The 14,108-nt window shown below is 33.0% G+C and overlaps 1 protein-coding gene across 1 annotated transcript; it reads right to left on the reverse strand.

Annotated features, from left to right (window-relative positions):
- Positions 1–390: 390 nt before the first annotated feature.
- On the reverse strand, positions 391–1,803 carry LOC120086466 (24-methylenesterol C-methyltransferase 2). The gene has a single exon (XM_039043139.2). The coding sequence runs from the start codon at positions 1,673–1,675 to the stop codon at positions 593–595; it is 1,083 nt and encodes a 360-aa protein (XP_038899067.1). The 5' UTR covers positions 1,676–1,803; the 3' UTR covers positions 391–592.
- Between the last annotated feature and the right edge of the window lie 12,305 nt (positions 1,804–14,108).

Here is a 14,108-nt window from a genome sequence, read left to right on the forward strand (position 1 = left end):
TAAAAGTTAATTTTTAAAAAATTTTCAAAATGTGGCTTGATTTTTTAAAATTATAGATAAAAAAGTAGATAATAACAGAGAAGAAATTTAAAAATAAAAATAATGTTTAAAAATTTAATTTTTATAATAAAAAAAATTAAATAGTTATCGACGATATCAAATATAATCCTTTTTTAAATATTGCACCCGTTTTAACTTTTATCGGAAAAAAAAAAATAGACATTGAACCTAATTTTGGTGTCTGTTTCATTTGTATTTCTCAACAAGTACGGATTTAATAAAATGAATGCATGCACCCCAAGTCCATTGCCAACCAAACGAGTCACGACTCAATAAATAGGGTTTATATATATATTATTTATTTATTTAAATTAATAAAGAGAGAAATAATAAACAAAAACGTAAACCATTTTTTTTTTCTCTTTTCTTTATAAATAATTCCCAATTACAGAAAATAGAGTTTCGAAAGGAAAATATTAGATGACGACGAAAACAAGAAGGAATAGTAATAATAATCATAATAATAATTAAAAGAAAGGCAGGAAAATAGATAGACATGTGAAACGGCGCCGTACCGGAACCCTGACAAACTCTAACAAGTTTTAGACGATTCAGGTTTTCTACAGACGATCAAATGCATCGGCGAGAAGATTCCAGCGTCGCCGCTTCGAGTCAAATAATCGGCGGCCTCCACCAACATTTCATGAACTTCCAAAGTTCCTTTAGGAGCGATTCTCAACGCGGCAAGAATCGTAACGAGGATATGATTCCTCCAGTACGCCACTCTGCCCATTTTCAATCGGCCCCACCACGGCAGGGCCGGCGGCTTTGCCAGATCCTCTTCTTTCAAAACCTCAAATCCCACTTTCTTCGCCGACTTCGCTACGTCGTCGTACGATTTCACTCCCGGCAAAGCATTCCCTCTTGCAATCTCTTCAATAATCTTCACATGCTCTGGATTTGTAGTATCGTATTTATCCGTCGAAACCCATTCCAACGATACGAATAATGAACCTGGCTTCAACACTCTGTAAATTTCAGAGTATACATCTTCAAGCTTCGGTGCATGACAGGTTGCTTCAATGGCGTAAGCTCCATTGAAACTCTCATCAGAAAAGGGCATTTCTAAGAAATTTCCGCATACGACTTCACAGAGCGAGTCTAATCCGGCTTTTTTGTTGTGTAATCTAGCGCGTTGGACTTGGTAATCGTTAATTGTGATTCCGACCACATTCGCTTTGGAATGGGCGGCGATCGACCGCATCGGACCACCGACACCGCATCCAACGTCGAGAATTCGATCGCCGGATTTGGCGTTGACTAGATCGGCGACCATTTCTTCGTGGAGGCGAGTGGCTTCTTTGTAAGATTTTCCCGGAATCGGACGAGCGAAATGGAAGGACTGGCCCCAGCCCCATTCGTAAATGTCCGTGACTAAGTTGTAAAAGGTATCTACAAAATCGGGGACTTTTTCGGTGGTTTCGATCTTCTCCGGGCGGCGAAAGAAAGACCAGTACTGTTTGTACTTGTCTTGAATTTTCTCGGAGGAGATTGAGCCGCCGGAGAGGTTGACAGCGAGTTTGCCTTGGCGTTCGGCGGAGCCATAGATAAAGAAGAACCAGTAAAGGCCCGCGGCGAGGAGAGTTCCGGTGAGGAATAAGGGGAGAGAATCCATTACTGTTACTAGTAGAGAGGGAAGAGGAATTTTGTGAGAATATGGCAGCCTTGAAAATGGAAACTGTATAAATGTTATGTAAATGGGAGAGGCACGTGAGTAGCGCCTGAATGCAATTTATTTATTTATTCTTAGTATTTGACAGCGAAATTATAATTACGAATTTTATAAGAAAAGAAGTGAGTGGGGAGTTGGGACACGGAAAGTGGCCCCAGAGAAATCCCTAGTGCATCCCTCGATTTTTATTTGTTTATTATTATTTTTAAAATGGAAAAGAGTGATTCTTTTTTCAGGATTATTATAATTTAGACATTATATACATTTTTGTCAAAAATATTATAATGTGTGATATATGATAAAGTTTTGTTAATTTCTTTATACCATTATGCGAAAAAAAGAATCTTTTTTCCTAATGTAAAAGAAAAAGTGGGATATATAGGTAGAGGTGGAAATTGTGGAATGCTTGGAATCTTGGATGGTCAACACTTACTATAGGTAAATTTGATGATCATTTAGATCACGTTTTATACCAAATAAAATTTAGGGTAATTTAAAAATTAGTCCATTTCGTTTGTTGTTATTATCTATCTTTATTATTACGATAATAATGTGCGAATTTATTCATTTATTGTTATATTTACTATTATCGTTATCGTCACGGTCAGATGGTAAAGATAACGATAATATTAAATGTGACGGATTCATAACAATTACGTTTGTGATTGAAATCCATTACGATTGATTCGTCAATAGAATTACATTACGATTATACTAATTTTCATTACGCATGGATAAATGTGACATAAAATTAGTTTCAATTTCAATGAAAAGAAGAAGAAAAATCAATTGTTTTAAGTTAAAATTAGACATGTATTGGGTTTGATCTGATTGTCTTTAAAGGATTGCTCTACTAAATGACACTATCTCTACTCTAAATGAAATTGATTGCTGGATTGAAGCAATAAAATCAACAACATTTCGTTTGCTTCATGTAAAAAGAGAATGTAATAGGGTTGCAGGCTCTTTAGCTAAACTTGTTAGGAACTTGTTTGTTTGTAGGTGTTAATTTTCCACCCCATTTCCTTCGTTGGCTAAAATGGATTTTTCGGCTTTAATAAAACTTCTATTTTGCTTTAAAAAAAAAAAAAAAAGAAACCATTTTTAAAATTTGAATTTGGTTTCAAATTAATCAATGAGCTTCAAAATGTTACAATTTTACTCTAAGTATTTGAGTTTTATTTCAATTTAGTCTCTATGTTTCAAAATGTTAGATATTTACCCATGAGATTTAAGTTTGTTTTTAGTTAGTCCATAAGTTTTAAAATATTACAATTTTACTCTTGAGATTTGAATTCTATTTCAATTTGGTCCACATGTTTTAACATTTATATTTTTAATCTCGATTTTTTACTATACTAACTTTTCTTCCTTTAGTTCAATATTTGCTTTATTGATGCCAAAATTTGGATTGAGGAAAATGCACTCGACCTTCACAGAACAATAAAGATAAATATGTAATTTAAGGAAGAGAGAACCTGAAAAAAAAAAAAAAAAAAAAGAAAAAGAAAAAGAAAAAGAAAGAAAAAGCTCTATGCCAAAGTCAAAGTGTAAACTCTATAATAAAACTATATTACGTGATGTTTTTTTTTGTAGTCAACTATCAGTGTAAAAACGTCAAGTAAGCTCGTGTCAAGAATAAGAGAAATTTTTTTACTGGTTAAAAGTGTCAAGCTGTGATTTACTTGAAATTTTGTAACTGTCAAGTATATGACATATGTTGACTTATTTTAAGTGTCAAGTATCTAAATTATTGACATTCATTATGGATCAAGGTTTTCATAACTTGATAGTTTTTACTTGTCAAATGTAATTTTTTCTTGACATCCAAAAAACTGACAACTTAATTGAACACTTGATACATTTTGCTTGTCAAGTTCATATGTGCTTTTTTAAAAACAAAAATGTATGATTAGAAATTACCTATAATTGCTTCTATTTTGAGATTCAATAATGATATAATTTAATTGAAGAGGATAATTATTTATTAACTAAATAAAAAAAACAACACATATATATAAACAATTTAAGCATCAATCAACCCAAAATTTCTACCAACCTAAGAAAGTTCATATATCTTGAACATATATATTGTCATGTAACAATCTTATATTAACAAAGTTCATAAGAAAGTTCAAATGAACAATTTCTAATTAAGAAGAATATGAACAATTTCAACAGTATAACTAACTATCAATCCCATATGAACACATTTCCTTACAACCGACCCCGTTCCCCCTCCCCCTACCCATTGAACAATTCCAAAAATTACAACTATCAATCCCAGAAGAAGTAGTCATAGACAAATCTTGCTCACTATGCTCCTGCCTCCACATGAATAATGTAGCTCACATTGAACTTGTTGCTTTTAGCACCTACATATTTTGAAATAACATACCAAAAGCCACAACATATAGATTTAAATAATTTAAAAATTACTAAAATTAAGCACCACAACCTACAAAGTCCTAAAAACTTAAGAAAACAGCAAACAGTAACATGATTCACAAACCTAACACGGAATACAATTGAATTTAAAACTAAATCATTCTTTTGAAATGAAAACATTGAATATGGCTATAAGTTGACCTGTGCATTTGTAAATGTGAAGCTCAACTCAAACTAAAACTATCGAAAACATTGAATATGATATGATTTAGGAGTTTCAAGCCAAAAGTGCGGCAAATAAAGCTACACACTAAGAAAGAAAAAACTATATAAAAAAATAAAACAACTGTAAAATGGAATGAATTAAATACCTCCAACGAGATGCATAGTTCTTGGATGCTTTTTTTTTCCTAGAAAAAATATGACAATGGAGGTGAGTCCTATAACAAATGATACACATCACATCATCTTTAGAGCTTTCACACATAACATAAATATATCAACTCAAAATCCTAAATCAAAATCGAAAGAACGTTTAGACAAGTTTTACCTCAAAACAATCTTACCACTTAATTTGAAGACTATGAATCTGGTCCCAATTAGAAAATGAAAATTTTCAAGAATCATAAATAATTGAAAGTTTAAGTTACTATTTATAGGGGATTTGATTAGAGTTAAATATGAGTTTTTGTTAATTCCAAACAAGCTAAAAGATTAAATTTTATCTAATATTTTTCTGATTCTATCCCGTCCAAATTCACACATAACAGTTATGTTGTTTTCAATTTTTTTTTTTTTTTGGTTGAGAAGTTAAAAAAAATTAATAATGTTGTTTACATTTTAGTATTTTACATTTATTATTGATTTTTCAATAATGCATACTTTTTTGGCATTGGCTTTGATTTTCAATTAATTGATTGAAAACATTATAATGTGAAAATTTTTAATTAATTTTCTAAACCCTAGGACTCAATGAATCAAAATCTAGGTTTGAAGGAATTGTTTCTCAATAAAAGAAAAACAGTCTATTGAGAAATTTCAATGAAATCATAAGAGGAAATCATATCAATGCGCGGTAATTTTTCAATAGAATGATACAATTTACAAAAACAAAGTTCTCTTTTTTAGTGATAGAGGGCTTGGTTAGGTTAATGTAGAAAATTAGATATAACCTCAAATCTGAGTTCATTGTACAAAATTATTAATTCTATTCATATATAAGATAATGTTAATAGTCACTAAACTAACTTAAATATATATAGATGAAAATAAATAAATTTAAAAGATTTATTATTTATATTATTCATGTATTACTTATTTTTTATATTTCGTAGATTGTGTTTACAATATAATAAAAATGTTTATTCACCTTTCATATGTCGAATCAAACACTCATAAAAAAAATATCTAAATATTAATGGAAATTATTTACAAGTTGATTATTATGAATTTTTTTTTTTCAGAAAAGGAATAATTCTGTTTAACTTACTAGTCTTTAGTCTAAAATTTATTTCTCACTATTTACAAGTTTTGAAAATTTTCATTTATTTTTTGACGTATGATTTTTTTTTTCAATTAAATGAAATATTTTGTTTTAGTGCTTCAATAGAATTTTATCCGCCATCATTATGGTAGATTAATCCAAATAGATTGAGACTGAGAATTTAAAAAGATAAGAGACTTATTAATAGATATAGAGGCTTCCATTAGCAGACCAATATCGACAAGGTCCATATATAACCAATAACCACCTGTGGTCTTGGGAGACAAGTCTAAGAGGGTTGGTTGAGACCCACGATGGAACTTAGAGGATTCATGAGAGAGTTTAGATAACTCAAATGGTTCATGAAATAGCCTACTGGTAGCTTAGAGTAGTGTCTATTGATACTATGGAGAATCTAATAGTGTCTAGTAGTGCCAGGTAGTGTCTTGTGATGCCAGGAATGTCTAGTAGTGTCATTGATGTCTTAACAGTGCATAGTGGTGATAAGCAGTGGTTATTGGTACCATGAAAGGTCCATTGCCTTGTAGTGCCATTGGACCTCCTCATTATGTAGAGTGGCAATGACTCACTTTCATAACAATTGAAAGTCAATGAAAATTGAGCAAATGTCTTAGCCACCACTTCAAGCAGAGATAATATAACACTCGAAGTGTTACAACTTGGTGGTTTCATGAATTAACTAGGGATTATTATGAGCCTAATTGTTTGTTATACTTCACTAAATCTATATAAGTGATTCTTCAAAGGTAAGTTGAAAACAATCACAACTACTCTCTACTATCTTTACATCTCTCAATCCCTAAATGTTTTAAGTGGCTAAATATTGTTGGTCTGATACGACACTAATATTAACTAAATACTTGAAAAGTGAATCTATACACACTCCAAATCCTTTTCAATTAACTAAAAAAGATCCAGAAGATTTTGAACGAAATCTCTTTTTTTTCTTTCACATTATCTAAAATTGAAATAAGAAGATTTAAACCTAAGTCTAGAGTAACTCATATGAGATTTAAATATATGTTTAAATAATAATAATAAGAAGAAGAATAAAGATGAACGTGTTTACATGTTATACCTAGTGGGTAAAAATAATAAAATATTATTAAAATTTAAAAACGTAAAAACTGCATGTGGGGATGACAGACAGATCACGAGCTTTGTTGGATAGTTGGGTTTGGTAAATTGAAACATTTAAAAAAATTTCGTAATTATAATTTATAATTTATTGTCGATAAAAACGGAGCGTTTTATTTTCATTGGCAATTGTATTGCTGACGTGGATGAACTGCTGGACTTTGATGGCTTGACGATCACGTGGAAGCTTCTTTTTCCTAATTTTACATTAATATTTATCAATATCTTTGTTTTTATGCGTTTTTTTAAAAAAAAAATTCAGAAGGAATTTGTTTCTATGCTTTGAATTGAAGTACGAGTTTCATTTGTTTATGTAATTATAATGGTTAACAATTTATTAATAATGCAATATTCTCTTCTCTGTTATTTCCTTTAAATTGGAAATGAAATCATATCCTAAGTTGTATTATCAATAAGGTACTATTTGGATGCCACCTATCTTTTATCTCTATATTTCATTTTCTTCCAGATGCATTTAAGTACTTTTTTGTATCAATATCAAAATCAGATGTTCGAGTCTCTCACTTTATATAAAAATAATAAAATAATAAATAATAAAATGAATTTTAACTAACAAAAAATTTGTATTATAATTTGTTGGATATCTTTTAAAATGATAAAAGTAATTTTAATCATTTTAAAATCACTCCCAAATATGAACTTAATTAATTAATTTTTTTAAGCGAACCTTAATTAATTATTAATTAATAAGAAGATTTTTTTTAGGAATAATTAGGCATATAACAATAATTATACTATCATTTGGAAAAATAGAAAAAGATGGAATCATTTTGAATTATAACAAAACGCATGAATGACAAGTGAATCCAATTTCTTGAAATCCTAAAATGTCATCATCTTCCCTTTTAATTGTAGTGTAATTAATTCAACATTTTTTTATTAATGAGATTGTAATTAATTCCTCAACCATATACCCCAATAGACATTCAACGTCAATTAAGATCATCATTTCAAGTTGATAATATTATATTAATTATCCTAACTGAGATTTATTATTTTTTTTATACTTTCTATTAATCTTAATCAACATTCATGGGCTTTAAATTATTTTGAACGTTATATTTATTATCTTTTTGTTTCAAACATAAAATATTATAATATAACACATAGCCCTAGCTTTCTTCATCATATATATTGAATGCTTTCTTATTATGGTTGTTCAACGATTAAGAGTATTGTTTAATGATAAATGGGATGAAAATAATCACTATCATGACTTCCGATTTATTGAAGTTTCTGTTACTTTGAACACATCTTTTTCAATTTTCATATATATTTTTACTGATTTTATTTTTTGTTCTCAATCAATGACATGTTTACTTTGACACATTGGCACATAGATGAAAGACTAGACTTAATCGGCCATCGACCAAGAGTTCAAGTTGCAAAGTCTCTTCTTTCCAAGTGATTCTTATCGAGCCATTGTGAAAAGGTAGGTCAAACATATGGACGGTGTTAGTATTAACTAGTTTGCCATGGAGGTCCTAAACCCACTTGACAAGTTCAATCATAATCACATTTAAAGTAGTGGGTGGAGGAAATTATGATTGTGATGATAGATTCAGAGACAGTAATTCTATTCATGACAACACAATTATTAGGAGTTTAGGTTGGTGATGGAGAGCCTGTGTTGGAGGAGTTGAGATAGAAAAAGATGGAACTGGAGTGATCACTTGTGGCTCTGAAGGGCAATAAATGAAGTCAGTGGCAAAGGAGTCGAAGTCAAAACTGATGGTGAAGTATTAGTGGAAGAAGAGGGAGCCACGCCTGATGGAGAAAGGGATGAAGACAAAATTCAAGTCAGAGGTTTTGCCACTGTTGGTAGAGAAGCCATTTCAGAGAGGAAAATGACGGCAACTTGGTTGGCGAAGTGGTTGGTTGGTGCTCAGAGCATGACCAGCCGATAATAATCTCTAGATGTTTGTTTTAATAACAGTGTAATTAAGAATATTTTTTAATAAGTCAATTGCAATCTCATTTGTATCGCTGGGGGTAGTTTAGACTTTTATAAATTTGTTTATTTGTTTATTTGTTTATTTTATTTTGTCATTTTTACAAATGAAATATTGATTTGCTATTTTTACAAATGAAAAGTTAAAATATTTTATTCTTCTTGTTAGCCCCATTTTTTTATGCTTCCATTATTGGGCTTTAGCCTTTAACCAACATTTTGCTCACATGTATTAGGATGAGCATGGTAGATCGAAAAATCGACCCGACCGACCCAAATTGGCCCAAATTAAGTCAGACTGTCGGTAATCAACAAAATTCGGTCGGAGTTGATTTGGTTTTTTTTTAATCGATTTTTACATCGATCAGGGAAGATGGTTGGTCAGGTCTCGACCGACCCGATCGATTTAATGTTTAAAAAACCTGCACGCGTGTAAATTGAATTGGTTAGGATTCATTTCATTTCACTCAATCTTCAGTCGTCCGCCTCTGTAGTCTTCTTCTTCACTCATCAGCGTTCAGCCGCATCGATCCATCCACATCCGACGTCCATCGATTCATCTGGTTCAGCGTCCATCGTTGCAGCAGCCCAGCCCCATCGATCCGTCTTGAGTCTTCATCCTCTTCAATCTTTAATCTTCCATCAATCCATCCACATCCATCCACATCCGGTTCAGCGTCCATCGTTGCAGCAGCCCAGCCCCATCGATCCGTCTTGAGTCTTCATCCTCTTCAATCTTTAATCTTCCATCAATCCATCCACATCCGGTGTCCATCGATTCGTTTGATCCGATGTCCATCTTTTTAGCTCAGCCCCATCGATTCATCTTCAGTCTTCAATCTTCCATCGATTTGTCTGTGTCCGACGTCCATTGATTCGTCCGGTTCAACATCCATCATTGCAGTGATTCAGGGCGATGATTCGTTTCATTATCCATAATCGTTGCAGTGATTTGTCCCGTCCCCGTCCGGCATTCATTGTTGTAGGTTGTCCATTGATTCGTCCATCGAACTTGGAGAACTTAGTAATTTTTCCTCCCTCAATTTATTACTTTGAGTTTTTTTTTCTTACTCTGTGACAGTAAGAGTAAACGAGCGAGTTGCTATGGGTTTGTTTGGGTTTTATTTTTTCTATTTTTGAGTTTGAGCAAAATGAATCTTGTTTGGATTTACTTAATCAATTTTCTTTAAGATTGAAATCAAGCTTGACTGAAATATTAATTAAGCAACAAAATTTTTGTTCTGAGAGATTTCATGTTCTGGGTTATTGATTTCAATAGAAAAATAGGTATCTTAGAGATTACATACTTCCATCATTCAAATGTTTTTATTTTATAGACTTACATGGATTCAACGGATATGGAGTTTGATGGAGCTATAACTGATACTTCAAAAAATGAACAAGATGCAGAAACGAATGCCAATATAAATATCATTGATGTTGATTCAGCAAATGAGATATCAGATGTTCCAAATCCACCGAAAAAAAGGAAGGTTGTGAAAAAAATCCATAGTTTGGAATCATTTTGAGATGCTAAGAGGTGATCCTAAGACCCTCATGCTCAATGTAAATACTGTGAAGTTGTCTATGCATGTCATTCTAAATGTAATAGTACTAGGACTATGAAGAATTATTTGGAAAATTGTAAAGAGTACCCTTACCAGAAAAAGAGAGATCGAACCTAAATGACATTAGCTTTCAAAACTAAAAACAAAGACAATGTTGGGGATAATAATTTACAACTTGTATGTGAGTCATATAGTTTAGAGATTTGTCGGGAAACGTTGGTTGAAATGATAATTGTTGACGAATTGCCATTCAAGTTTGTGGAGGATAAAGGATTTAAAAAACTTGTCGACAGATTAACATGTGCAAGTCAACCTAGATTTGTTGTTCCGTCTTGGTTTACTGTGGCTAAAGATGCACTTAAGTTGTATGTTAATGAGAAAAATGCATTTGAAAGACATGTTTGCGAACAAGAAGTATAGAGTTTATCTCACTATAAATTGTTGGACATCAGGACAAAATATAAATTACATGGTACTAATTGCTCATTTCATAGATTCTAATTGGAGATTACATAAAAGGATACTTCGTTTTTGTCCAATTGAGAATCATAAAGATGATACTATTGGTAAAACCATTGAAAGAATTTGAAGGATTGAGGCATTGAAAGGGTAATGACTTTGATTGTTGATAATGCAAGTTCGAATGACATTGCTATTACTTATCTTCTGTGTGAACAAACGCTTGTGATGTAATAATATAAGATATTTTCTTCACTATTGTCTATGAAACATGAGATGTTTTATTTGCATTTACCATAAACAAATAAATAATAAATACAATAAGATTATATTCATAACCTATAGTTTGATATCATATATTAACCATAATATTTTTCCTCCATTAAATATAAGTCATATTTATATCCAATTTCCTCCAAATTAATGTATCTCATACATAAAGTGAATTATATCATATATAGTTAACTAGTTCAATATATCATATATAATCAAACACTCTCTTGTAAATTTGAACATTTCAAACTGACCCAAAAACCAATTCTCAACTTGTATCCAAGCTACCAAGGGGACTTATGAACCTATGGCTCAAAGCTCCAACGGTACGTGAATAACTGACTAAACTCTTTAGCAACGATATCCACCATCTGTTAACTGTCAGACATTCCACTAAAGACCGACAACTGAACTCTTCTTATCGCAAATATATTTCTATGTCCATCGGATATAACCAATCATCAGTACAATGACCTTTCACAGATGCTCGTAAGTACAGCTGAGTCAATTTTCCATTTTGTCCTTGTAATTAATCTTACTCCTCAAGTACTACTGATCTCTCTAATGAACAATACAACATAGTTCTACTATGTGTGAACACCTCTTGGGTCATGAGAAGGAGTGTGGTGCCACATCGTTCAAGTCCCGGGATCAATCCTTAAGGGAGCAATCTATCTATTTACCCCTACTTCAGGGAAGGAGTGAGCTCCATCTTGTGTAGTTGAGTTTTCAGCTCCTAAATCAGATGAATCCCCAAAGTGGTAGGTTTGAGTCGACGCTCTGGCAACTCACACCCAAGCAAATCAAAGGACCGCCCTCAATGGCAGGAGTTCTCAACTCACTCACGATTGAGGTCATGTTACCTATGGTCATCCTAGTGAAGTGAAGTCTCTGTCATGAACGGGGTTATATGATGAGACGTTAACACTTCGTGGTCAGGTCTTATACAAACTCTTTGTATAGGATGCATCCGCTCGCACGTCCGCACATGAATGATCAGGATCAGATCATCTGTAGCAAGTCACAACCCTCCATAAAGCAGACCGCATCCGTAGCGTTATCAGGATAAAATTTCCTTCCTGTATCCATATACTACTGATGCATTATTTTATGAGGTGAAATTATGAAATAAAATGCGGTGATGGAAATGCATTGAGCAACAAATTTTCTCAGTGGAATCCAAGTATAAACCCTACTGAGTTTCCTGGTAAGTCTAGGGTCGAACTCAGGGACTAGGGAAACGGTATGCGGTGATAATTTTCCAAAAGTCTTTGCGGTAACCGGTAAATCAAATAGTTGTTTGGTGTTGTTGTTTGCGGTATAAAATAAATGTATGCGGTAGATTTGAGAAAAGATCGATTATTCAGAGATACATTGAGTATGCAGAGGAATGGTTTGAGAAGGTCTTTAGCTTGCGTTTCCCGAGATTGTGTCAAACTATGCGATCATGCTACACTCATGCAACAATAAATCATTTTCCAATGCAAATGTGGTGCTCCTAGTTCTAGGACGCATGTGTTGAATGCAATAGTGTCCATTTAGCTTATTCCTAAGTTTCTACTCTTTCCCTATGCGATGATGCAAGATGCATACAAAGACAAGGTGACCGCACACAATCATATCCTATCTCTAGGATGCATGCGATGCGTTAATAGCAAACAGTGCTTATTCCTAAGCTCCTATCTCTTGATTACGCATTCTAATCTGACTCTCCCGAGCCTAGATTCTAACCTGACTTTTTCAAGCCTAGATTCTGCCCTTAGACTACCTTCCCGAGTATCTCTAATGGACGAATGATGTATACATAATACAAGATAATCGCATAGAATGAAGATTCCCAGTTGTGCTAGCTAAGTGCTTCTCAACCCATTCGACAGATTTAGCTACTCATGCGTAATAAACAGAGAGTGAACAAATATAAAGAAGTAAATTCCATTGCTATAGATGAGTTTAAGTACAAAATGTCAATGGAAGATAAGGATAGAGAGTCTGGTAGCAATCCATTACTTCCCAAGACTTTTACACTGTCAACTCTATTCTGTTCAAAACATAATCCTGCTTCCGCAAGAGCTGACCCTCTCTCTAATCTTGACGCTTCCGACACTCTCCCAAGTTCACCAGAACGATTGCTTGGCACAATCTTGCTTCTCTCGCTCCACTTAAAATAAAAGAAAATCTAAGACAAGGTTATTCTAACTATGGAGAAAATTATCTAAGTGTCCAAACTATCCGAACTATCCTTTGCTGAAGGTTTCCTTTCGTATTTATAGAGCTTTGCGGTGAAATGTGGCTTCTCTTTTATGATTGCACAGATGGGATGACTTTAATTCTTTGACTGATGCGCCGAATATTTGTCACCGAAGAGCTGAGTGTACTTGCTACAGTAGATCGTTAGCGGCTTGTCAACTTAATTCGGACTCGACTGTCATCGGCTTTTTGTCCCATCGTGATTAATTATGCTTTTAACCTAGATGCGCCCACCAAGTTGCGGCGGTTCTATACAGCAATCCTTCTTGAGCAGATGTTTGCGAGCATAAATCACCGCAAAGCCTTGCGGTAACGCTGCACTCGATCATTGATTTCTTGTGATCGCGCTTTCCGCCTTGCGTCAATGCATATTCTGCATAAAAATACCAAAGTTAACTATTTTTATACGATGAACGCATGCGATCGTAATGTCATGAACTTAATGCTTTTTGGACGCAATCTTATACATTTTATCAACGCAAACCTTCATTGTTTAACTTAGCACTGTAATAACGTGCATTTCTGCCTGTTATCATACCCCAAAATTTAAACAATGCTTGTTCTCAAGCATAAGCTAAAGATTTCCTTTAGAAAGTCGACTGCAATCTCTTTTCCTAGATTTCTCAAGGATACTTCATTTAAATCCTATACACCAAAATTTCCTTAATTCTTATTCGAGTCTCCTCTCAAAATATTTCTATTATTTAGGGACCGCAAGTTTAACCTTCAAAAGAACTTTACTTTCTAGGACATCGCATGATTTATTTCAAAAAAGAAAATTTTTTTTTTTTGGGGGTGTTAACTGATTTTTATTGTTGCATATTTTTG

The sequence above is a fragment of the Benincasa hispida genome, chromosome 9 (assembly GCF_027475165.1).
Source record: "Benincasa hispida cultivar pf3 chromosome 9, pf3_genome.v1.1, whole genome shotgun sequence".
Lineage (NCBI taxonomy): Eukaryota > Viridiplantae > Streptophyta > Magnoliopsida > Cucurbitales > Cucurbitaceae > Benincasa > Benincasa hispida.